The 25,735-nt window shown below is 37.9% G+C and overlaps 3 protein-coding genes and 1 long non-coding RNA gene across 10 annotated transcripts in view; 1 reads left to right on the top strand and 3 right to left on the bottom strand.

The window, feature by feature from the left end:
* The window catches only part of LOC122024014 (transcription factor MYB3R-4-like), an 87,892-nt gene that overhangs the window by 59,104 nt on the left and 3,053 nt on the right, over positions 1-25,735 (bottom strand). The gene's annotated exons all lie outside the window — the stretch shown is intronic.
* On the bottom strand, positions 13,749-15,715 carry LOC122024017 (probable polygalacturonase). Its single transcript, XM_042582514.1, has 5 exons — positions 15,389-15,715; positions 15,134-15,254; positions 14,865-15,039; positions 14,683-14,753; positions 13,749-14,509 (listed from the first exon to the last, which is right to left on the bottom strand). The coding sequence occupies exons 1-5, from the start codon at positions 15,713-15,715 to the stop codon at positions 13,890-13,892; spliced, it is 1,314 nt and encodes a 437-aa protein (XP_042438448.1). The 3' UTR covers positions 13,749-13,889.
* Positions 14,432-16,091, top strand: LOC122024019. Its single transcript, XR_006123288.1, has 3 exons — positions 14,432-14,570; positions 14,655-14,766; positions 14,857-16,091. It is a non-coding gene; the product is annotated as an uncharacterized LOC122024019 (long non-coding RNA).
* On the bottom strand, positions 20,610-22,175 carry LOC122024018 (NAC domain-containing protein 76-like). Its single transcript, XM_042582515.1, has 4 exons — positions 22,112-22,175; positions 21,828-22,010; positions 21,467-21,750; positions 20,610-21,274 (listed from the first exon to the last, which is right to left on the bottom strand). The coding sequence occupies exons 2-4, from the start codon at positions 21,997-21,999 to the stop codon at positions 20,756-20,758; spliced, it is 975 nt and encodes a 324-aa protein (XP_042438449.1). The 5' UTR covers positions 22,000-22,010; positions 22,112-22,175; the 3' UTR covers positions 20,610-20,755.

Raw genomic sequence — 25,735 nt, 5'->3', positions numbered from 1 at the left:
GTGAAGCTAGGCAGATGGAAAACCCTAGTGAGTGAAGCTAGGTGAACGTCCTGGTGAGTGAAGCCAGGCAAGGAAGGAAATCAGATGGATCAAGGATCGGACATCCGGTGTTGGGAAGTCCAAGTAGGTCAAAGGATTGACCGGATACTAGGAAGGAAGTCCGGATGGGTCAAGTTGACCGGACATCCGGTGGAAGTCCAAGTAGGTCAATGGAGTGACCGGATACTGCACGACGAGTAAAAGTCCAAGTAGGTCAATGGAGTGACCGGATACTGCACGACGAGAAAAGTCCAAGTGGGTCAAAGTTGATCGGACACTGGTAGGGAGTCCTAGCAGGTCAAGGGAGTGACCGGATGCGAGGCATGATGTACCAACAGTCAAGGTTGACCGGATGTTGGTTAGAGGTTTGGGACTTGGTTTGGGCAAAATCGCCGGATCGATCCGTGGATCGATTCAGCAGTGGATCGATCGTGGATCGATCCGCATTCTTCCAGAGGACAGATTACGGATCGATCCGTGGATCGATCGAGGTCCCGATCGATCGGCCGATCGATCGGGGACCATCGTCGAGCGATAGCGCCGGATCGATCCGTGGATCGATCCGCCGTTCGAGCCGGAGGCGCTCTGGATCGATCCGTGGATCGATCCAGCCTCCCGATCGATTCGGAACATTCGAATCGATCGGACCGTTGCGTCGGGTTTAAAGCCGCAGGCGAGCGTGGTCTTCGGCAATCCTTTTTTCACAAGCTCTTCTCAGATTCATTCCAGCTCCTCCACAGCTCTCTACAAGCACGTGATCGCCAGTTCTTGAAGGTTCTTGGAGGCTTTCCAAGTTAAGAGGCGGATCTATTGCAAGAGGAAGAAGTTAGGGTTAGGGTTTTTACTGCACATCTTGTAAGCTTTTGCTTAACTTGTCTTTCTTCTTCTTGTATTGAGAGTGTTGTAGGGCTTCTCCGCCTTTGGTAGTTACCATAAAGGAGTGTTATTCATAGTGGAGGGTGTGTGCGTTGGTGTGGATCCTTGGATTAGTCACCTCTTGTGAGGTGGATACCAAGTAAAATCCTAGTGTTAGCGTTTTGTGTTTGTTTCTGTATTTTCCGCTGCACATCCAAGAAGAAACAAGCAACGCCAAGCAACAAAGCGCACCGAGCGAACGCGACGAGCTATTCACCCCCCCTCTAGCTACTTTTGGTCCTAACAAGTGGTATCAGAGCAAGACCGCTCTTCACCGGAATCATCGCCGGAAGGGTCAAGCATAAATAAGAAAAGCTAGAGGGTGAAGAAGTTGGAGCAAAATTTTCAAGTTCAAGACTTTATCAAGCTCAACTTCAAGATGCAATTCCAAGATGGGCTTGGATTTGACACAAGGGTGGCTCCACCATACACTTCTACGAGTTTCGATTCTTGGAAATCAAGAATCGAAAATTTTCTTATGATGGAGATAGAGCAATGGTTTGCTCTAATGGAAGGTTTCGAAGCTCCAACAAATTCCAAGGGCAAAGTTCTAAAGAAAAGCAAATGGAGCCCGGAGCTAGTCCAAAGGTGCGAGGCCAATAACAAAGTGACCAAGCTTTTGGTCAATCTATTGCCAAGCACCATCCTTTGCAAAATTGGAGAATTTGAAGATGCAAAGGATTTATGGAGCAAATTGGCCAAGCTTCATGAAGAGATCCCCTCCACTGTATCGAATCAAGAAGTATCTAAAGAGGGTGACTCTTTGGAGCAAGACCAAGAGGAGGACTCCGAGGTTGAGAGATGCTCAACCTCCGAAGAAGAGGAAATCCAAGAAGCTTCATCCTCAAGGGAATGCAACGAAGGGAACAAGGAGGGAGCATACTCCTTGTTTCATATTCAAGATGATGAAGCCTCCACCTCTAGGATTGAGGGGGAGCAATCCTTGGTGACACCGGATCAAGAAGAAGCTTCTACATCCCGGGTCAAGAGAAAAGAGGAGGAGCTTCACTATCGAAATCAAGAGAAGCTTCTACATCCAAAACAAGTGCCACCCCTACACAAGAAGGTATAAATATTTCAATTAATAATAAAATCATATAATATGTTTTGAGTGTAGGGAAAGTGGGCACTACAAGAGCAAGTGTCCTAAATTGGCCAAGAAGAAGGGCCAAGTGGCACAAAAGGGCAAGGTGAAGCCCAAGGAGACCATCCCCGGAACAAAGAAGAGCAAGGAGCACATTGTGTGCTTTTTGTGCCAACAAAAGGGACATTACCGTAGTCAATGTCCCAAGGGGAAGAAGATGATCAAGGCTCAAGGAGGCACCAGTCAAGGGGGAGCCTCCAAGGTAAAGAAGAAGGTATCTTTTATTGAGCCTACTCCTTTACATTATGGTAAAAAGCATGCTAGGTCAAATTTATATCATTTCAATGCTATTTACCATGAACATAGGAAGCATGATAGCATTAAGGAAAAACATGTAGCTCTTCATGCTAAAACTACCACTCTTAGGGCTAGGAATGTAGGTAAAAGTCTAGGCAAGAACTCTAAGGATTGTAGCTACAAGCCTAGAAACAAAAATGCTCATGAACTAAATGGAAAAACAAAAACTAAGGACTTAGTGATGGAAAATCAAGTCTTGAGGTCAAGACTTGATAAAATGGAAAAGACCCTAAAAAGGATGGAAAATATCCTATTAGGGCAAAAAGAGCATAACCTAGGTTTAGGGGTACAAAAGTCATCCAATGGCCATAGAGGTTTGGGATACAAACCAAAGGCTAAGAAGGATGTGCCCTCTTACCATAGAGTTCCATATAGTTATGGAACAAACCCTAGGTCTAGTGGTCAAGCCAAAAATACTAGGGAAGTCATCCCTAAGAGTATTTTTGCAATAAATGTGACTAAGGCTTCTAAGAAGTCTAAGAAAGTCACAAACAAGGTCACAAGGGAGGCTATCCCTAGAGTTGACCTAGAAAGTGTGACCAAGGCCTCCAAGAAGCCAAACAAGGTCACTAGGAAAGTATCTAGGGAAGTTATCCCTAGTGAATACCTAGAGCATCCAAGGAGCATCAATAGGTGTTGGGTTCCTAGGAGCATCTTCTCTACCCCATAGATGGGTTAGAGAGTGTCAACTCCGATTAGAAGGGTAGTTAACCCAACTTTGAGGAAATTGACACTCAAGGAGCATTTTCAAGGTTTTTGTTAACCTTTGAAAATGAAATGGAATTATTATTTACTCCTTGAAAGAGTAAAATGTGCCTAATGGTGGAAAAATTGATTTTAATCTTAAATGGCACATATTGGGAAATTCATAAGAACTACCAAGTTGGGATTTTGGTATGTTCTTAGTAAATTTAAGGTAATCCGGGCCTTAATTTAAAAGTGCTACTCTTGTGGAAAAATGAAATATGCCAACATTTGAGGATATGCTTACTTTCGACTGGCATAAATTAATCAAGGGAATTAGAAATGCCAATTTAAGCTTTGGCATTTTCTTAAAGCACTTTAGGGCAAATCTAGGTTTAAGTTGTACGTTTAGCTAATGTTTTAAGGATACTTAGATAGTTAATCTAGGTATATTTTATTTATGCTAAATCTTGCCATGATTGTTTGCCCATCATATGTCATGACATCATGTCTATTTTTGCATTCATGACTTATCATGAAAAATACAAAAATACCATGTCATGCCATACATACATCATGTAGCTATAGGATATCTTTCTTTTGAAAGTTATTTTATTTTGATGTATGCCATAACATTATCATGCATTAAGTTTAATTCCTTGTAATTAAGGACAAATGGCATTTAACAACACTTATTAACAAGTGACATCCTTGGTGGATGTCTAATATATATCTAAAATGCCTAGATAGATATGCATGATCCCTAGATTAGGGCAAAACCAAAATCTACATCTCACAAGACCTATAAGATGACTTGTATGTGTTTTAGTGCACATTAGATACAAGTGAGATGTTAGGATGATGAACAAAACTCAAGATGTTGATTTAGTGCATTCTTTTGAGTTTTAGGTTCATCAAAACACATAGTTATGTGTTTTCCCATCATTGGGAAAGCTAATGTACAAGTCATGTGCATTAAGCCCAAGGAATATGGTGGGATATTGGTTTTGAAAATGTTTTCAAAATGATTTTGGAAAACCTTGGTGAAAGCTATCTTTTGATAGTAATCACCATTGAATAGTTAGACACAAACTTGAAGAAAACACTAAAGTTTTTGGAAGTTTTCAAGTTTGTGTCAATCTTTGAAAATATGATGTATTTTCATAGAAAACTATTTTTCCTGGATAGTATATGCCCTAACTAATGTCTACGAAATTTCATAATTTTTGGATTTTGTAGAATTTTCTAGGGTTTCAGTTGATTGAAATGGAATTTCAGCAACTATCGAGTCTCGATCGATCCATGGATCGATTGAGTTCTGAATCGATCCATGGATCGATCTGGGTATCTGATTCACGAGGACTCACTGGATCGATCGATCGATCGATCCGAGTCTGAATCGATCGTGGATCGATTCAAACATTCGCGACAGAGCTCGCCGGATCGATCACCGGCCGATCCAGTAGTTCAATCGATCGGTGGATCGATTCAGCCAGTTCAATCGATTGGAACCCAACTCCAATCGATCCAGTTGCTGATTTTGGCTGGTCATCACTTTGAACCTATTTTAGTCAATGTAACCTTTCCAAACCCCTAAATATACATTTGTATACATAAGGAGGGTGTTTTCATGTGAAAACAAGGATGGATTGGTTAAGGAAGGCTAAGTTGAAGTTTAGGTTGAGGTTTGTTTCAAATTTTGAATATTTGAACCTCAAAACTTCTACAATTGGGTTTCCTAAAGATTTAGGGATTCCAAGTCATTGTTGGTGCAATGACAGAAGTTACCACCATGTCTTTAGGGGGAGGTACTCTTTAAAGACATGAAAAATTATTTTTCATGAACCTTGGAAGGTGGTTTACCTTCTGTTTAAAATATGCTCAAGGTTGAGCATGGGTTGAACTTGAATGAGGAGTGTATATCCTCATTGTTCAGTGATTTCATTGGATAATGCTCAAGGATGGGCATTTGCCTACATTGGGGGAGAATGTAGGGGTAAGAATAATGAAGGGTATGGGACCTTCAGTATTGAGTTGATCACAATGAGTGAAATTGTGATCACGATGAGCAACTCTTCAGGGGGAGAGTCTTCAACAAATGGAGTTGTTGAAGTGTGCCCAAAATTGGAGCATAGGTTGATGTGTGTCCAAAGACGGGTTGATGTGTTTTATTAGTAGGGGGTTGATGTGTGCCAATAGGGGGAGAATGAAAGGAAGTAAGTTAGGTTTTCATTACCTAGAGGGAGTTTGCCCTCTTAGGGGGAGAATGAAAAGCTTAACTTATGTGTTCATTACCTAGTGGCATGAAGAAGAAGGCTATAGGATTAGCCTAACTTACATGTGGTAAGTGTTATTGTGGTATTGTCAAACATCAAAAGGGGAGATTGTTGGTCAAAATCCCTCGGTCAAGGTTGACCTAGTTAACCAAGCCGAGTCTTGGTTTGGGTTTAGATGTTTGACAAGATATTGATCAAGAAGAGTCAAGTAGGTCAAGGTTGACCGGATACTTGACTAGGAAGTCCTAAGTGAATCTAGGTAGAAGGAAATCCTAGTGAGTGAAGCTGTGGAAATCCGGTGAGGAAGCGGTGAAAGTCCTAGTGAGTGAAGCTAGGTGAAGTCCTAGTGAGTGAAGCTAGGTGTGAACCCAGGCTAGGTGAAAGTCCCGTGAGTGAAGCCGGTGAAAGTCCTAGTGAGGAAGATGGAAAACCCTAGTGAGTGAAGCTAGGTGAACGTCCCCGTGAGTGAAGCCGGGCAAGGAAGGAAATCCAGATGGATCGAGGATGATCGGACATCCGGTGTTGGGAAGTCCAAGTAGGTCAAAGGATTGATTGGATACTTGGCAAGGAAGGAAGTCCAGATGGGTCAAGGTTGACCGGGACATGGTGGAAGTCCAAGTAGGTCAATGGAGTGACCGGATACTTGGCCGACGAGTAAAAGTCCAAGTAGGTCAATGGAGTGACCGGATACTTGGCACGACGAGTAAAAGTCCAAGTGGGTCAAAGGGATTGATCGGACACTAGGGGAGTCCTAGCAGTCAAGGGAGTGACCGGATGCGAGGCATGATGTACCAACAGTCAAGGTTGACCGGATGTTGGTTAGGAGGTTTGGGACTTGGTTTTGGGCAAAAAATTTGCGCGGATCGATCCGTGATCGATTCAGTCGGATCGACCGGATCGATCCGCATTCTTCCGCCAATGAGAAGCTCGGATCGATCCGTGGATCGATCGAGGTCCCGATCGATCGGCCGATCGATCGGCGATCTTCGGGCACGAATAGCCGATCGATCCGTGGATCGATCCGAGCGCGCGATGAGCGCTGGATCGATCCGTGGATCGATCAGCCTCCCGATCGATTCGGAACATTCGAATCGATCGGGATCCGTATTTAAGCCGCAGGCGAGCGTGGTCTTCGGCAATCCTTTTTTCACAAGCTCTTCTCAGATTCATTCCAGCTCCTCCACAGCTCTCTACAAGCACGTGATCGCCAGTTCTTGAAGGTTCTTGGAGGCTTTCCAAGTCAAGAGGCGGATCTATTGCAAGAGGAAGAAGTTAGGGTTAGGGTTTTTACTGCACATCTTGTAAGCTTTTGCTTAACTTGTATTTCCCTTTCTTCTTCTTGTATTGAGAGTGTTGTAGGGCTTCTCCGCCTTTGGTAGTTACCATAAAGGAGTGTTATTCATAGTGGAGGGTGTGTGCGTTGGTGTGGATCCTTGGATTAGTCACCTCTTGTGAGGTGGATACCAAGTAAAATCCTAGTGTTAGCGTTTTGTGTTTGTTTCTGTATTTTCCGCTGCACATCCAAGAAGAAACAAGCAACGCCAAGCAACGAAGCGCACCGAGCGAACGCGACGAGCTATTCACCCCCCCCCCCCCTCTAGCTACTTTTGGTCCTAACACTCTTAACCTAACTGGATTTTAGCCTAATATTTGGTCCTCTAGACTCATCAAGTCTATTAGTCTGTACACTTGGTCTATATATTAGAAAATACATGATCTAACTTTAACCTTTTGTCATATATTAAAATCTGAGTTTGATTATTAGTGTTTGACTGCATCAATCATCTCTCCTTTTTGATATAATGACAACTCGGATTAAAGTTAGGAAAATAAAACTTATTAGGTTAAGTGAATGAACATGATTACTTGGCTAAGTAAAGAAAAAAAACTCTTAAAAATTATTTTATTTTTGTGTATGATTTTATGTTCTTTAACTATAACGCATATCCTCCCCCTTTGACATCATCAAAACTTAACATGCAAAGCACAAGTAAATAAGTAGCAAACAAAATAACAAGCCATGACCAAAATTTAGTTAAAAGTATAAGCCAAACATGTAAGTCAAAAGATGTAACAAATGAAGTAGTAATAGAAGCAAGCATATACAAGTCAAAATAGATAGCAAGCCTAAGACTTGTAAGTGACTGTAGGAACCCTCTCATCCAAAAAAAAAAAATTACAAATGTATACTATCCAAAGTGATGTGGGAGTAGGGCTCACTGAAGGGCAGCTCCCTGTGAGGGTAACACAGCAAGCCAATGGTATAAGTCCTAAGTTCTCACTTAGGACCGTAGGAAAAAAATCTGAAATCACTCCTAGCTATTTTGGTAGAGTAGCTCACGTCTTCAACCTTGACTAGGTTATTGTAAAATTAGGCACACAATGATGTGCTAATCGAGTGGTTACAATAAACTAGTCGGTTGAGATGATAGTAGTTGATAATTTCCATTGTACTCATGCAATGCCTAGTAAAAAATGGTCTACTCAGATACCTCATCTTTAATGAAATGTATGTATGATTAGTAAATCTATCCTAAGCTGTACAGGAGGAAAATGACTATCACTGGACGGGATGTCATCAGTATCAGTGGTAGGCGAATTAGGAACTCGCTTTTTCCTACACAAATATATATTGAGAAAAAAATATTTAAAAAACATTGCTTTAAATAAAAAGGTTTGAGTTTAGGGATTGCCTAGGAGGCATTGTGTCAGAAATGATGACTTGGGTTGCCATACTGCAAAACAAACACGCGAAAGGGGGTGAAAACAAGTTTAGAGGTGAGTGGAAGGTACCTGGAGCTGTTGGCTCCCGGTGCATATATAAACTCATTCGAGGTGCCTTTGTTGGCCGAGGCTCCTTGAATTGCCTAAACCGAGGTGCCTCAGTTGTGTTTTGCTAGATTTTTGCCGCCTTTATGTCGGATGTCTTAGATGTTTCGAGGCACCTTCGTTTAAGAGCCTGAGGGCGCCCTAGATAAACAGAAGTGCCTCTGTTAGAATTTTTTATGTAAATTTTTAGTAAAAACTTTACTCTAAAAATAACTATCTAAAAAATTATCCTTGGATAAATGTACAATTTTTTTTTACCTGAATGATATAAAAGATCATTAAGTCTTAAACAAGTTAGCCACAAGTGATTGATTTTGCTAAAAAATAAGATCCATTTTTGGTTAGGGTAGATCTTATGCACCTCACACTAGTCTAAGTTTCTTAGTACATAGACAAGGTAAATCCTAGGTGTTTGTGTGATGCCAAGGCTTCTAAATATATGGGAATATGAATTCTAGGGTTCTTATTTAGGCTAAGTCCAAGTTGATTGTTGTTTTTTGGTTTATATGTATAAAAAATAATAAACAATTTTAGCAAAAATATGAAGATGTTCATGTCTTAAAAATTGCATTAAGTCATATTCTATTATACACATTCCTAGTTGTCGTCATTAATTGTTAATGGATTCCGATAGTGGTTTAATGAAAATCTCAATCAAATTTGATTTGAACTCAACATGTTTGATTTCAATGTCTTGTTTGGCGACATGATCCCTAACAAAATTATATTTAATTTCTATATGTTTTGTTATTAAATGATGCACTAGATTTTTGGTTAAATTCATTGAGCTTATGTTATTAATATTTTTTTTTTTTACATTTTATGATCTAAGTTAAAATCATTTATTGTGTGCACCATTTTTTTTTTGTTTTTTGTTTACTTAAATTTATAAGTTAGGTTGTTAGGTTAGCTTTTAGTTAAGTGGTTAATTTACATCAAGTTGTTAAATTAATTTTGAGTTTATTAGTTAATTTAAGTTTTAATTTATAGTTTAATTTGATTTTAATTTAATTTAATTTCTATTTTTTTTATTTTTTTTATTTTAATCATTTAAATTTAATTTTAAACTTAATTTAAATTTAATTTTAATTATTCATCTCACCCATCAAGTTCTTTAATTAAAGTAATCATATAGTTTTGTGAGATAAGTTAGATTATTTATTTGATGTTATTTTAACTTGTGTTAAATTCAAGTGTTGATTTGGATCCACCAAGCAAACCTCTTTGAATAAATTTCCAAGCTGTGGTGAATCACTTGCATATCATTAAAGTAACCACATGCATAAGACAGTTTTTCAAATAGTCTTGTCTAAAGAACTTAGTATTAAACCTTAGTCTAACTAGTTTATCAATTACTAGCTAGGGTAGCTTCAGCCAATTCCATTATGTCGATAGCAAATGAATAAAGATATTTTTAATTAAAATGTAATTAATACACAACTAAAATTAATATTTTTGAAACAATCATATATTATAAACGTATTTATTTTTAATTACATTTAGACCTCAATCTGAATTAAATTTATCAAAAATAATTTTTAATAAACATGAAATATAGATAAAAAAAATATCAATTTATCTATGAAAACAAATGAATAAGAAAGATTTAATCCATCGAATTAATCATATGTATTAAAATAAATAGGTCACAATATGTATGGGATAGAGTATTTGTATATATATTGTATATTGAGAAAAAGATCTGGTACTCATTACAGTGCAGTGCCAATGTTAGATAAAATGCAGATTACCTATGCAATCTATCTTATTGTTCTAAATAAAAACATAGATAGGTAAGTATTTTATAACTATAATTTAACGTCGAAGAAAATTAATTTATTTTTTTATTCATTTCATTTTGGTACTTAATATTTGTAGCCTAGTCCATCTCTAAATCTTCGATTCATCTCTGGTATTAATTTTATCCTACTTATATGATTAAATAAGTTTTTAAAACTCATATTTTAGTTTATTTCTTATTTTAATTGACAAATAATATGAAAGTTTTATTGGTCGAATTAGATTTATATTCGAATCTAGACTTGTAAAATAATGAAATGAGTTTTTTATTTATAGAATTTGAAACATAGTGGACATTAAATCATGATTATTAATAAAAATAATAATTAAATGATCTAAATTATTGAAAAAATATAAAAAAAATCTTTTCATCCATCCCCAATGGCTAGAACTATTGGCTAACCAACCGTTCCAACGGTCAATTAATCAGAGGTTCGAATAGATCGATATACAAAAAACTAAATGTTTGAATAGCTGGGTTAAAATTGTACGGTTAACTACTAGTCAACAGTTATTTTTAGGGTTTAACTGTAATCGGTCCAACATCCTGCCAAGTTGATTGTAATTTTTGAATCGAAATTGGATCAACGAGTACCCAGCCCACCCATTGATCCGATTTCGAGTCTGGCCAGCTCTTATTCAGATCTGGTCCGGATCAGTTCTACCTTTAGGAAGAGGTTGCACGGTTCTTCACGACCTGCTCGCCATGTGTAAGTTAATGATATCAACATAAGAAAAAACACTTTTAACATAAAAAAAACACTTTTATATTAAAAAAGGTTAATAAAACATTAATTTTTTCCCTATCTTTTAATATCTTCAATTTTTTAATATGTAATTGGACTTGATTTTATTAATAAAAATAATAAAAACTAAAAAAACACTTTGGTGCTGATTGAAAATAAGTTTAGAGCTTTGGAAATTATCGTAATAAATAATCCTATAAATTTATTTATTTTTAATTTTAATTTTAAAACTTTAATAAAAAATTAAAAAATATTAAAAGAAGGTTAATAAAACATTAAAAATATTTTTTTATATTTTTAATATCTTAAATATTTTAATATGAAATTATAAACTAGTAAAAAAAGAAATAAAATTAATAGCTAGAGTTGATTTTATTAATAAAAAAAAAAAAAAAATCACTTTAGTGCTAGTTTGACCTGCACTACAATAATGTTAGTTTCTAAAACTAGTACTATAGTGGTATTGGTTTTTAGAAATTAGTACCACATTATTTTGAAAGTTTCAAACCATTCTAAATATTTTTTTTTGAGAACTTAAAATTGTAAAAATGAGCTTACTTAAACTCATCTCTCTTCTACACACTTAACACTTCGATCTCATTATAAATTGACACGAGCCTATAACTTTATATGGGAGACTCAGAATCAAAATTTCTCATCATATTTATCTTTTGCACATTCTACTCTTCCATCTAATTGTAAAAATTTATATATTCAAGTTATCTAGGTCTATCAATGAGTTTCGATCACAATCTATTGATTGATTTAAAAAGTTTCGATTAAACTCATTTCAACTTCAATAGATTTATTAGATAAACATGAGTTCAAATAAACTCTCTTCACTATATTAAAACCCTCAAAACAATACTTAAAGTAATTTGAAACTTTCAAACACTATAATACTGATTACAAAATCAACACCAACATGATTTTTATTTTTTATTATTTTTATTAATAAAGTCAACTATCGTTATTAATTTTATTTTTATTTTTTACTCTTTTATAATTACATATTTAAAAAATAAATATATTAAAAAAGAATTTATTTTCATGTTTTATTAACCTTTTTATATATTTTTAATTTTTTTAATTAAAGTTTTAAAAAATAAAAATAAATAAATATAGAGTATTATTTATTAAAGTTTAAATGGTGTTTAAATTAATTTAATTTTAATTTTGGAGGAAAGAGAAGTTATGTAGACAAATTTTGAAAGCACCCTTTTGGAGTTTGCCGTTGTTAAATATGAAAATTTTCTAACTCCGCATGCTACAACGTGGAGGCAGCACCAATTTAAATGAATTATTATTATTATTAAAAAAAACTGAGCCATAAACTCTGAATTATTGGACGTCCTCTTATGTTTTGTCATTTACCTGTTGATACTTTCTTTCACCGTAGCAATGCCCTTCCTTATCAAATAACCCAACTCTCACACGCAATTCATCGAGCAATTCATGGCCTTCGCCGGCGACAAAATCCCCCTTCTACTCTACCTCCTCTCCGCCCTCTTCCTTCTCTCCCACGCCGCACGCCTCACCCATCCGCGCACCGTCGTCGTGTCCACCGCCGCCTCCGACCCCTATCTCTCCGAGGACGCCCTTCGCGCTTCCACTATCCCTACCGATGATCAGGGCCGCCTCTTTCTCCGTCACCGCCGCGGCCATTTTCTCGCCCGCTTCGCCGAAGGCGGCATCGCTTTTCCTGGCGCCAACCAGATGGAAGAGAGCCTGGATCTGACGACGGGCGAGGGGAAAGCGTCGGATGGGTCGACGCAGCAGTTGACTTCGGTTTTATCGGACTTGGAGGAATCAGACCAGAAGAAAATAGAAGAGGGACATACGGATTCAGAGTCGGAGGAGGAGCGATGCGAGGACCAGGATGAGGAATCGGAGCTTGGATCTAAGAAGAACAAAGATAAGGATAAGAACAAGAATGAGGATAAAGAGAAGAACAAAGACAAGGATAAGGAGAAGAACAAGGACAAGGATAAAGAGAAGAACAAAGATAAGGATAAGGAGAAGAACAAGGACAAGGATAAAGAGAAGAACAAAAATAAAGACAAGGAGAAGAACAAAAATAAAGACAAGGAGAAGAACAAGGATAAGGAGAAGAACAAAGATAAGGAGAAGAACAAGGATAAGGATAAAGAGAAGAACAAAGATAAGGAGAAGAACAAGGACAAAGACAAGAAGAAAGAAAAAGATAAAGATAAGGAGAAGAACAAGGACAAAGACAAGAACAAGGAGGAGGTGATGGAGGAGAAGAAAGAGGGAGCGGTTTGGATGAAGTCTCTTAAGGAAATCTGGAACAACTTAGAGCTGCCGCTTTAGAACTTCGTGATGAAGGTTAGCAGGTTGCTTCAGTTCTTCATCTACTGCAGTCGGTATGGTATTTGTTCAGCATGACCTGGTTACTGTTTTATCCAACGTGTGTTATGTGTTCTACCATTATGCATCATCTATGTTATTCCATGTCAATAATACATATAGGTTTCAAGTTTGTATCATGAAATTCAGTGTTATGTTAGTGTTTTCTAAAACTTATGTAGTGTGGGTTCGACCATATGTATTTGCTATGTTTGGCTTTGTTAAAAGCTCCTGCGTTGAGTTTGGTGTGTTATGCAACTTCTGTACTGCATGTTCAACCATTATGCATCACCTATGCTATTGGATGTCAATAAAAGTTACAGGTTTGAGTCTGTTTCATGAATCTCTTCAGCTGTGTGATGGAAGCTTCAGTTCTAATACTTTGTTATCTATTAGCTCCTACTTTGATAATTGGCTATGGAAACTCACTCGGTTAGTGTTTTCTACAAGTTTTGTAGTGTGGGTTCAACCATTATACATTAGCTATGCTACTAAAAGTTCCTGCTTTGAGTTTGTGTCGTATCAATATGAGGTCCTATATTTCTCTTCAGTTACATTTCCTCTTAGTTGCTGAGTTGAAAGAACATACATGGGCATCTAAATGAAGTATCATTGCTGCTGAGTTGCTTAAAGGATGGTGCCGAGTGGAACTTATCTCAACATTTACATAGTAATTCATATCTTTAAAGCCACATCCAACATCCACTGATGAAATCTGAGCAGGGGGAAAAAAATATGACAAACACAGAGTTTCAACATATAAACCACACTGATGAAGCACTAGAATTTGTTTCAGCAAGAGCTTGTTGCATAGCTGCTGGTTAGTTGAGGACAAGGCCAGGGATTGACACCGAGCGCACCTCCACTAACATCAGTGCACTTCCACAGGGAGGCACCAACACCCCAGAGCTTGACATTGAAGAGGCATATATTTGTAAATGGTGAGTTCTTTATGCCTTCTATGGAGCCAGGCTGCTCGACCTCCATTCCCCACACATTCTTGATGGTGATCCCGTCAACCATTGGAATTGCATTTGGATTGAAGTTCTCATCAGGGTGTTCACCGACATCACTGGCAATTTGGATAGCCTTACTGACAGTGTTCATGGTGATATCGCTTATTGTTATGTTTCTGATGTAGCCTCCCCTGCCAATGTTAGTCTTTATATGGATTCCAGTGCCAACGTTGTAGAGATTAATGTTATCAACCAAGACATTCTCAACACCTCCTGAGGTTTCACTTCCTATGGCAAATCCAGAAAAGGGTGTGGTGCCGGTGAGCCTTCGGATTGTAATACCATAGCTTGGGCGACCATAGGAAATTCCATACTCATCCCAACCACTCTTCACAGCAACCAAATCATCGCCGGTTGAAATGAAGGAATCTTCAATGCAGACATTTGAGCTGGAATCTAAGTCACATATTCAAGAGATTCCAAAACTGTCAGTAGGCGTTGATGTTTATTCCTTAAGGTAATCATCAAGTTATTGAAAGTTTTCAACAATTGCCAAATTTTCATAGTTTTTTTCCCTTAATGTTTCTTTTGTACACTAGAGGCTGATAATGTTCAAGAAGGATGCATACCAGGATCTACTCCGTCAGTGTTCGGAGAGTCATATGGAGCCAACACTGTCACAAGCTTTATTACTACATTGCTGCAAGAAATATGTAAGAAGTGCCTTCAATTTTTTTTTCTTTTTATGAAGACTGAAAATAACCATTAAGGTGAATTCTTATATAACAATGAGAATTCTGCAGATGGTTACCTGCAGTAAACAGGATGAATGTTCCAAAAAGGAGAGTTGAGAAACACCGCATTAGAAACAAGGATATCCCTGGAGTTCATAAGCTCTAACAGGTGTGGTCTGGTGTGAAGAAGTCTCTTCTGCTTCCACAAATTCCACCAGATCTCTCCTTGACCATCAATTGTTCCATTTTCTCCTGCATGGGGGAAGAAGGATCAGAAGAACTGAAAAGTGAATGTTTGCAGAGAATAAGAAATGTCATGACCAGAACATTTTTGAGGATTGCCAACCTGTTATGATGACATCGCGAATCCCATTTGCCTGGATGAAGCTCGCATATCTATTGCCAGGAAACTCTCTTCCTCTTCCATAGGATGGCAAAGGATCCACCAAGGGCCAGTTCCATACATCCTGCAAGCACCCACCTTGTTTTTAAGCTCAAAAAAATGAACTTGAACAACCAAGATTCAGACAGCTCCAGTAAGTTTGCTATGACTCGAAGCTCCTGTTAATGGATCAGTGTATCTGGAGCTAAGTAGCGCTACCTGAGTTGCCTTGATGACTGCTCCCCTAGCCAAATAGAGTGTCATGTGGCTGGTGAGATTGAAGCTTCCCGTGAGCCATATCCCTGCAGGAATATAGAGCAATGTGCCACCTCTTCTCCTGACGTGCTGGATTCTGTATATGGCCTTGTGGAAGGCCCAAGTGTTGAGCGTTTTCCCATCTCCTACTCCACCGAAGTCACTTATCGATATCACCTCCCGCCGCCTTCTCATAGGGACTATGCCGGCGCAAGTCGTTGCAGTTTCTGCTGCTAGACCTTGCGGTAGCAACACTGATAGCAGTGCCACCAGCAACGCCAAGGCTTGCATGATGACAACTTCTATGCCGATGAAAGAATTCCCAAAAAGACGATGCAAGGATGATTTTTACTTATCTGACTGAAAGAGGATTTAAGGAAGCGAAAGGTTATGCGATTTTGCGGAAATTAAGAAGTGAACTAGCTGTGGATTTCCTGTCTCAGAATGGTCCAAGTACAGGCTCCAAGATGAAACTTTAGGCATCCAAACAAGGGAGTATATGTGCTTAGAACTGCAAAAAGTTCTGTTTGTTTTTTTTTTTTTTTAACTTCAACATCAGCTAGAAGTGTGAATTTGCTTCCCGAGATCAAACAAAAGAGAGGAGAGCTGTGAAATTTATTGGGGAATCTATAAGAAAGGACGACACCCACCCTCCATTAATGGACTCGAGGCATCACAGTTGTGTTGTGCACTGATTAATGAATTGTCTGAAAGTTGATGGGGACTTTTTGGTTTTCCTGCTCTAGAGAAGCAGGCAATGATGTGCTCTTCTGTGGCGTTTATCGTGGTCGACTTAAATTGTAATGGTTGGCATTAATTGGCCACCACTGGCGGTCCCCGACGAGCGATGGCTTGCTCTGTCTGTGTTATAACTTCGCATGTGGATGGAGCCATGGAGGATGACCATACAATGCAGAGACAACGGATAAGAAGCAGAACAGCAGGAGATAACGACTACTATGCTTTATATCTTATTCACTGAAGAGAAAAAAAGTTATTAATTTCTCGTGGTAAAGAAATGCTTAGAAGATCAGATGTCTGATCACAATGGCTGTCGTGGGAGTTTAGTTTATGTTAATCTTATAGACTACGAGAATGCCTAAACAAAAGCTGAGCGTCCAGTTTCTTTGATTTACATGGACAACAGAGACCTTTAGATTTGAGTTTCACAGATTTTTTTTTGTGGTCTACTGCAGTTGAAGATAATGGAGAAAGGTTTATTGTGTTTATGAAAACAGATCCATCTAACTGATATGGTATTATATTTCCATAAAATCTAAGTGGAATGAAGATCCAGGGTGACGGACGATTATAATACTTCGCTAGTATTCACCAAGAGTAGCGGAGATATCGTAAAAGTTTAGTGAAGTGACGGACAAAACTGGAATCAAGTACGTACTGAGAATTTTTTACAATGTTCATCTTTTTTGTCATCGTCTTCATCAGAACAGAGAACTGTGATAAAATGGTGACAGGAGAAAGTAGAGATTCTAATCGATCAGAAAGTAGAGATTTTATGTAGATATAAGATGTGGCAGAGACAGCAGCAGCCACATGGTAGGTCCAGGGCTTGATTAACACAGAGCTAGGCCAGTCTGGCTCCGGATTGAGCTTAGGTCAAGTCACCTTACTCATGGTAGAACTCGGATCAAATCAGCTGACTGATGGACGAACTCGGGCTATTTCAGCTGACTAACGGTGGAGCTCAATTCGAGTCAGTCTGAGCAGCCAAATCCAGGACCAGGCTCAGGTCAAACCGCTCCTGAATTTGGTGCGCTCTTTGATGAAGAGGAATGAGGTACCTCCTTTGACAATCTTGATCACTTTTCGCTCCCTATATAAAGTAATAATGACAACGTCGAGAGGTACATTGAAGATTGCTATTTTCATTGAGTGTGTAATGCTTATGCAAATAAGAAAAAAAAAGGATCTGTTTGAAAAAAGTGTTGCGTTTTGGTATTTCACCCCAAAACAGCAACAGATGCTCTTGTTTTCTCTTTTGGAGCAGAGGCCATAAAAAAGAGTGTGACTACTCAATTGAAGCATGTACTGTCGACTCGATGAACTGAATGGGTCGATGAATTGTGTTCTCTTGCAACTTGAACTCCGACACTGATGAATTGGTGCAGACTGATCGCAGGTTGTGCCCCATTCGAGCCGTCTCAGTTTATCATAACTTCTCTTGTTTGAGTCTCTAATAAATTAGGCAAGGCTAGTGACACAAGCCACTCTATCAGTAATTTGCAAGTATTGAACCACTGAGCAGGTGTTATATCCATAAATCATGGTGAAATCCAACCTACACTCTGTCTAGATCAAGTGTAGTCTGATTGAACTTGCCATGTTAAATGGAAATGAAAACAAACATAGAATCAACTTAAGCAATCACACACAAGAAAAGTACGTGATTTATCTTCAGAGCTTGTATCCATCACAGAGGAGAGGATTCACTAGTGTTCCTGTGTGAGACCGTGATATAGTGAGTAGGCGAAAAGTGATTGTTGCGGAGTAGTAGGTGACACGATGATGAGGAGTTGCATGAAAATCCTACGGGCAACTCGGGGAAGGAGTTAGAATGGATGTCGAGATTAGACTCATAATGACCACTCTGATGCTCAAATTAGCACAGGGATTAAGGAAGATGAAAGTAATAATGAAAGTAATAAAGTAGTCAAAGAGTCTAGATGGTTGTGAATGCATACATGCGCCCACGAAAGTAGACACCCTTTTATAGAGTTATTGCCATACCTTCTCGTTCCCCATGTGTTCCAAGATGAATCCTGAGTAAACTGGATGAGTTGAATGTCTGCTAAGAGTTGAGCAATTGAACTGGAGGAGTTGATGAATCCAGACCTTTGACCGAGTCATATGTGTAGGATCGAAAAGAATTTAGATATCTCTACAATGACATGATATTGTCCACTTTGGGCCTAAGCCCTCATGGTTTTGCTCTTGGGCTCTACCCAAAAGGTCTCATGCCAATGGAGATATCTTTTTCTTATAAACTCATGATCTTTTCCATGTGTTTTCAATATGTGACTATGTTTGCAACCTTGCAACCCCAACAATCCCCCTTCAAACAAAGGACCATGGGCTTCCCACGTCCGATCCTCGACCCACTGTGTCTGCCCCTGGTCTATCAGGCCTACTAGGACTTCTTTCGGTCACTCACCCTCTAGGACTTCACCGTGTCTAGTCCTCTTGATCCGAACATAGGAGCCCCACTTTCTTTGTTCGAGGTCAATATCAGACTACATGGTTCAATGATACCATAGCTCTTGTGACAATTCATGGTTTGCCAAATTGCCGAGTTAAACCTTCGCGATCAGGCTCACGATCAATCGATTGATGGATCGAAAAGAATTTAGATATCTCCACAATGACATGATATTGTCCACTTTGAGCCTAAGCCCTCATGGTTTTGCTCTTGGGCTCTACCAAAAATGCCTCATGCCAATGGAGATATCTTTTTCTTATAAACCCATGATCTTTTCCATGTGTTTTTAATATGGGACTATATTTGTAACCTTGCAACCCCAACAATATGTGTATTCCTGTATCAACTATCTTTGTCAAAATGTGAAGGTCTACCGGTTTTTGTATTGTTATTATTATTCTAAAGATATAAAAGTATTTTACAGTATCATCCACATCAAAAATATATATATCTATAACAAAATATATAATTTTTTTAAAAATTAAATATGGAAATTAGACGATATAGATTTCATATTCGGATTAATTGCTAAAACTTGAACAAAGTTTGCACAGTTTAACAAAACTATTATGAAGTTTTATAAACAAGTTTGGTATTTACTTGGTAAGGTCTATGTTCACTAATACATATATAGCTAATTAAATGAATAAGTTTTAGTTACTCATTAAATTAAATGAACAAGTTTAAACATATACATATTTAATTCGTTAATATTAATAAACAAGGATTATGAATACTTCATTAATATTATTTACTAATAAAGTTTATGAATCATATTCATCAATAAATTTCTTATCAATATGATAAATAAATAAATAAATTTCACAATGAATAAACAAATTTTATTATCAAACTTAATAACCAATTAAAACTATAAAATTTTTAAACAATCAAATAAACTTAAACTGAGAGTTCGATAACGTCTAAACAAATTAAGTTCAAGTCAAGTTTGAATCAAGCTCATGCTCATAAAAAAGAAATCAAGTCAAACTTGAATAATCATTTTAACGACTTGATTCATTTTAGATTTGGTTTGACTTGGCTTGACTCGTTTACAGTCATATCCCCTGCAATCAAATTAAACATTTTTATATATAGAAATGTAATAAACAAATAAAACCTAATTGAAAATTTATTGATAATTCATCAAAAGATGAAATTCATCACCCTAGTGACCCCTAGGACTGTCTCACATTATTGAGAGGGAGTAAATCAGGAAACCGAAGTTAGTCATCACATGAGAGGGTCATTCCTCAATATTTGTCGGGATTCGATCCTTACTCAATTCTACAAACTTGTCATGTAATAACTAACTCGGCTATGCCCTGGGACAAAAATTTTCCCACACCATTGGAAGAGTGTAAAGTAGGAAACTAAAGCTAACAATCATATGGGAGGGTAATTCCTCGATTTGTGCTGGAATTTGACTTTTGCTCAGTTCTATAAACTTATCATGTGATAACCAACTCGGCTATACCTTGGGGTAAAATTTTGTTGATAAAAAAATGATTAATCAGGTTCGATAACGTCAAGCTTGGAGTGACCGGCCCGACCTCATAAAAATTTTCCACCGATCAACAAGATAAATCGGGAAGTACTTACGGTGAGTGGTACAGAAATCCAACATTCCTTAGTTTGAAAAATGAAATGTTGATAAAGCACAGTATGAAGGTAACATCTAACAGTAAATAACAACCTAACTTAGATTAGACTAGTTACAAACTAACTGTAGCATGATAAATTTATTAAATTTAAACTTTTGCAATGAATTTACTAAGGTATGTGATTTTCATGATATTCTTAGCCATTAAACCTTTCATACTCATGTATATTTGTTGTAGTGCAATGCATGCCCTAGATCTCTTTGTGGATAGGAACTTGCATCATTTTATGAGACATACTGACTGAATGAATATGTGTTTGAATCTTCCAGGTCATAAACCCTAACGATCAAGCATGGTCCAAGCATGACTTACCAAGTCTATATACAATTACTTAAAACTATATACTTAAGCTATCTTGTTCAGACACAAACATCTACTTAAAACATAATTGCGATCGATTGATAGAATCTAGCCAACCCCACACCTTGGTGATTGCAGTGGCAACTCTCATCAGTCTGAGTGTTTCAGAAGTTCAGCATCCCATCCGAGATAGCTCAGTGGGCTCCTATAGACAGCCGAAGAAGCCGCGATGTCGGTGAGTTGAGAAGGAGAATTATTGCTGCATTTGAAGAGCTGATCTAGGTTTCTATGAGAAGCCAGAAGCTTGTCGAGGATGGACCAATCCGCAGTGAGCCTCTCAGGTGGAGGAGGAAGTGGAGGTGGAGGAGGTAGGACCAGCGGTGGTACATGACCGGAAGCCGTGACGACGGCCTCTGTGCTTAGGAGCCGAGGGAGGTGGATGGAGGATGGACGGAGGGAAAAACTGTTAGTACTGTGGTCGGTGCAGGGGATCTGCTGGAAGAGCGGAACGCTGTTGTTCTGAGAGCCCATACTTGTGATCGAGTTCAAGTATTGTTGAGCTTGTTCTTCTTCTTCTTCTTCTTCAAGGATGCAGGCTCGATCTGGTGGTGCAATTCCTGCTTGGTAGGTCTTCTTCTTGAACACCCTGCACACAACCCATCCATCTTCCTGAAAACACAACAATCTAGGGATAATTAGGGTTCACGAAGCTCCCATCATTGTTAATCTCAGGAAAGAGTTTATTGTATGTAGTCTTAACTAACCCGTGACATGTAGGTCAGGCTCCCTTCATAATTAGGGTTCCAATATGATTACAAATTTAATTTTCAAAATAAATTGGAAGAAACAAAGTGATTATACCTGACCATGACAACTGATCAAGGTTTCATCATCTAGGCGATACTCATGCATAATCCAATCAGTCTTGTGGCCATGGGGGGCTCTCCCGGTGTAGAACACTAGGGTTTTCCTCATTCCTATCCTCCTCGAGTTGTTGCCATGGAAGATCGCCTTGTCCCTCCCCGTCGCCTTCCAAAACCCTGCCGTCGTCGCCCGGTTTGTCCTAGTCCCGGTCGGGTACTTCTTGTCCTTGTGGCTAAAGAAGTACCAGTCGTTCTGAGGACCGGATCCGATCCTACACTTATCTGTGATCAAGCACATATATTGAACATAAGAGCACATAGACATAGAAAAGAAAAAAAATAGAGAGATCCGCCGGAACCTTTAAGATCCCATGGCTCCAATTTGTTAACGTCCACCTCCCTTATAACGTCAAGGTCGATGGCTTCATAAGCTACCTTCTTTCTCAGGTAATAATGCAGCAGCTCTTCGTCTGTAGGGTGAAACCGGAACCCGGGCGGCACGGCTAACTGCCCCCCGCTGCTCGGCATCATTCTTGAATGCACTGAAACATATTTGAAGATCGATGAAGAGAAAAACACATAAGCTATAATTAAAGAAACACGCAAAATATTTGGAACGTACCAAGAACATATACATACTGACCTTAATTTCCTAAGAATTGCTTAACTTCTTCTTCTTCTTGTAGAAGAAGAAAGTGGAGGAAGAGATGAGCTTTAAGGAAGAGGAATGAGAGAAAATATTAATAGTTAAAGACATTTAGCTAGGTGTGTAGGTTCAATGTGTGATAGCTAGCTAGGGTGACAGTCAAAGGCCAGCTCCCCAAAAAATCGCCTCATTAGATGTGATTGTGTGAAGACTAGGAATTGATGGATTATTATAGAATTTAGTGGATTAATCATGCATGTGGATAATAGATGGATTGATGCATGCATGCAGTGTCAGTGTGGAGTATAGTCAAAGAGAATGAGGGCACTGCAAACTTCCTGATCTCATTCCATATTCTTCTTCTTCTTCTGTTCTGTTCTGTTCTGTTTTATGTTGCATTAATTAATCATCTTCTATTCCTCACCAGCTATTTTTCGCCTATTTTATTCCCATCGTCGCGTTGGATTTAGTGTTAGATTTATTCTATCGAGGAAGAATTCAATTGTGGGATTCTCTTCTTCTTTATTACTAAATGTTTGTCCACTTGAATGAAAACACAGAAACTGGGTTTCAGTGACTATTTTGTCCTCCATGATAAAGATGGTTTAGTTAGTCCCTATATATAATTAATATTGAGCTTCATATTTGTAGAAACAGTTTTTAATAATTAGAAATCGTTTTCAAAGATCTTTAAGAAACTTTAATTTGTGATCTTTTAGGATGAATTTAATTGGACTTTAAATTCTTATTAGAATTTAATTGTAGTTAGGTTACTTCTCCTCCACTCCAATTGTGATTGAAAGGAAATAAGTCTTAATTTAGTTCGATTAATTATATCCCTCTAAAATTATAATTGCAAGGATTAATCTTTAATTGTTTATGTTGTCTCTCGTTCGATTGCGGCAAGCATCGATATGCCATTGATATACCTTTTTTTTGTATTACTTAGCACCCTAATATGACTAACTAATATTAGTTCTTTTATCATCTGAGATAACTTAAGATAGATTAGTTTCTATTCTATTAGTCGCATTCAAGTGTTATTCACTTTTCAAGATGATCCAAACGAATGCTTGTTCTCAATTGACTTCCAATTTATGTATAGACTACGAAATAATCACTAATTGGCTAGTCATTTACTCTATTTTTATCAAAAGTGAGAAGTCATTATCGTCAAAAGATTAGCAGTATATCCAATAAAAAGTATAGATGCAACCCTTTTCAAGGGCTCAACTCATAAGCATATAGTTGTTAGTATTATTCCTATGAGATGATTGATAAGGGTACTTTTTATATCATATTTCATTAATTAATAAAAAATAAAGTTAATTATTATATTTACTTCAGTTTAATATCGAATGAATAAGTATAATAATATTCTAGGATATTTAGTAGGTTCTAATCTACAACATATCAATTTATTGAATTGATAGCGGGATAATATAGATACATATATAGAACGCTACTATTAACTATTTCTAGTCAAACATTAATATATAAGGATAATATTAATGCGTTGAGACTAGCATGTATGTCAATGGATGACTTAATATCACAGGTTATGGATATGAGATATTAGATTAACACATTGGTATATATTAGAGAATATGTATTAAATGGCCCGCCATAAGAATGTTTCATGGATCGTTATATGAATGTCATAAACATTCTCAGTCATAGTGACTATTAGTATGACTAATCCTTAGACATGAAGTCACTGTGGTTCCCCACATAAGGAGTTGAGTACTTTGGTATCGACAAACGTCACCTGTAAGAAGGTGGACTATAAAGTCGATTACTGGGTATGCAATAAGTTATACGTAAGAATGCGAGTGATGTAGATGGAATCTATATATCCCTTTCATATGAGAGAAGCGATATCTGTGGGCCCCTTGATTTGCGGGATATAAGAATGCATGGGCATGCTTAAATTAGTCAATATGAGATATTGAGCTTATTTGATTGAATGTGTCTACTTAGAGATCAAGAAACACAAAGATTAATAAGAGGATGACACGGTTTATGCCTCATTGATCAATCTAGATATCAAGGATAGAAGGATTGAGTCATACAAGATAATAGATACAGAAAGGATAGGTTGGATCTCGACATTCTCGTCAATTGGGTAGCAATGATGTGTTACTAGATGTCACTCATTGCTTATGTATCTAAAATGATTTTAGAGATATTACTAATATTATGAGAACTTATTGGGTCATACACACAAAGAATATGTTAATTTAAAGATGTATTCATATGATAGATCAATGGATTAAGTCTAATCAGAATTAGATTCATTGAGTTAGCTAGACTCAATTGGATCCAACTATTGGATTGAGTCTAATTTGAATTAGACTCATTGAGTCAATTCGAATTGATGAGGATCAATGAGTTAGACTCATTGAGTGACTTGGTGAATTTGAATTCATCAAGAAAGAGGAGTGTTCAATTTAGAATTGATCATGCATTGGACGAAGAGCAAAAAGTGTAGGATCATAAATACGCTAAAGGGGGGTGAATAGAGTTTTTTGAAAACTTGTGAATTAAAGCAAAGTACGTAGCGGAAGAATAAAAGAAAGAAACTAGAAGAAGAAAAGACAATTACATGCTAACACAAGTAATTTACTTGGTTTGGAGCCTTCAACGACTCCTACTCCAAGGCCCACACTCATCGAGTGCTTTCGTTGGATAATCCACTAACAGTTCGAATGATTACAAAATTAAGTATAAGAACTATAAGAAAATGTTACCGACAACAGATAAAATAAACAAATCTTGATCGTTAGTTGTCGAAGGAGCTTTACAGCGTTGTAGAAGCTTTTCCGAAGCATCTCACAAGAATGAAACTCTTAGCAGATAATGATCTGAAGCTGCTGATCGAAGGCCTTTATATAGGCCTATTCCAGGCGCCTGGAACCCCTCCGGGCGCCTGGACCATGCTAACGTAGCTCAGCTAGTCGATGCGCTCCAACTCAGCTCCTTGATAAGTTTTCTGGTCTAGGCGCCTGGACTAACTCCGAGCGCCCATACCGCCCGAGTGACTGTGGCACCCACCCAGGTGAGTTGGTCCGGCACCCGGACCACTTTTTGTCTCTTTTCTTCCCTACAACAAAAAGTTAGTCCAGACAACAGAAAAATTATATTTATCTTATAAAGCAGAGTTAGCACAATATTAATAAGATAGGAGTATTAATTAGATCATGTCTCCCCAATATCATGATCTAGTCAAGGTCTCAACTTAAGTTTCTCAAATAGATCTAAGCTAAATCGACGCCTACAGTTCCCTCAACGGGGAATGCGTCCTCACTAGATCTCTCATCAAGTTGCTTACCTCTCCACTTACTAACTGCAGTCTCTTGACTTACCTTTGATCCACCAAGTTTTTTCATTAGTTGTTAGGTTCACAAATTCAACTGGACTTCTGCCGGTTATCAGGTCCCGCGAATCCAACCAGACTTCCCGCCAGATATCGGGTCTTGCAGACCTATCCAGACTTCGCACCAGCTATCGAATCTAGTGTACCTAGCTGGATTTCAGCTTGGTGTCAGGTTCTTCAGACCAGTCAACTCTTGCACACTTGGTAAAATAATTAACCCACAAAATACTCTAACTTTAATCTAC

The sequence above is a fragment of the Zingiber officinale genome, chromosome 9B (assembly GCF_018446385.1).
Source record: "Zingiber officinale cultivar Zhangliang chromosome 9B, Zo_v1.1, whole genome shotgun sequence".
Lineage (NCBI taxonomy): Eukaryota > Viridiplantae > Streptophyta > Magnoliopsida > Zingiberales > Zingiberaceae > Zingiber > Zingiber officinale.
Note: the sequence above shows the minus strand (reverse complement) of the source record. Positions and strands in the feature narration are given on the sequence as shown.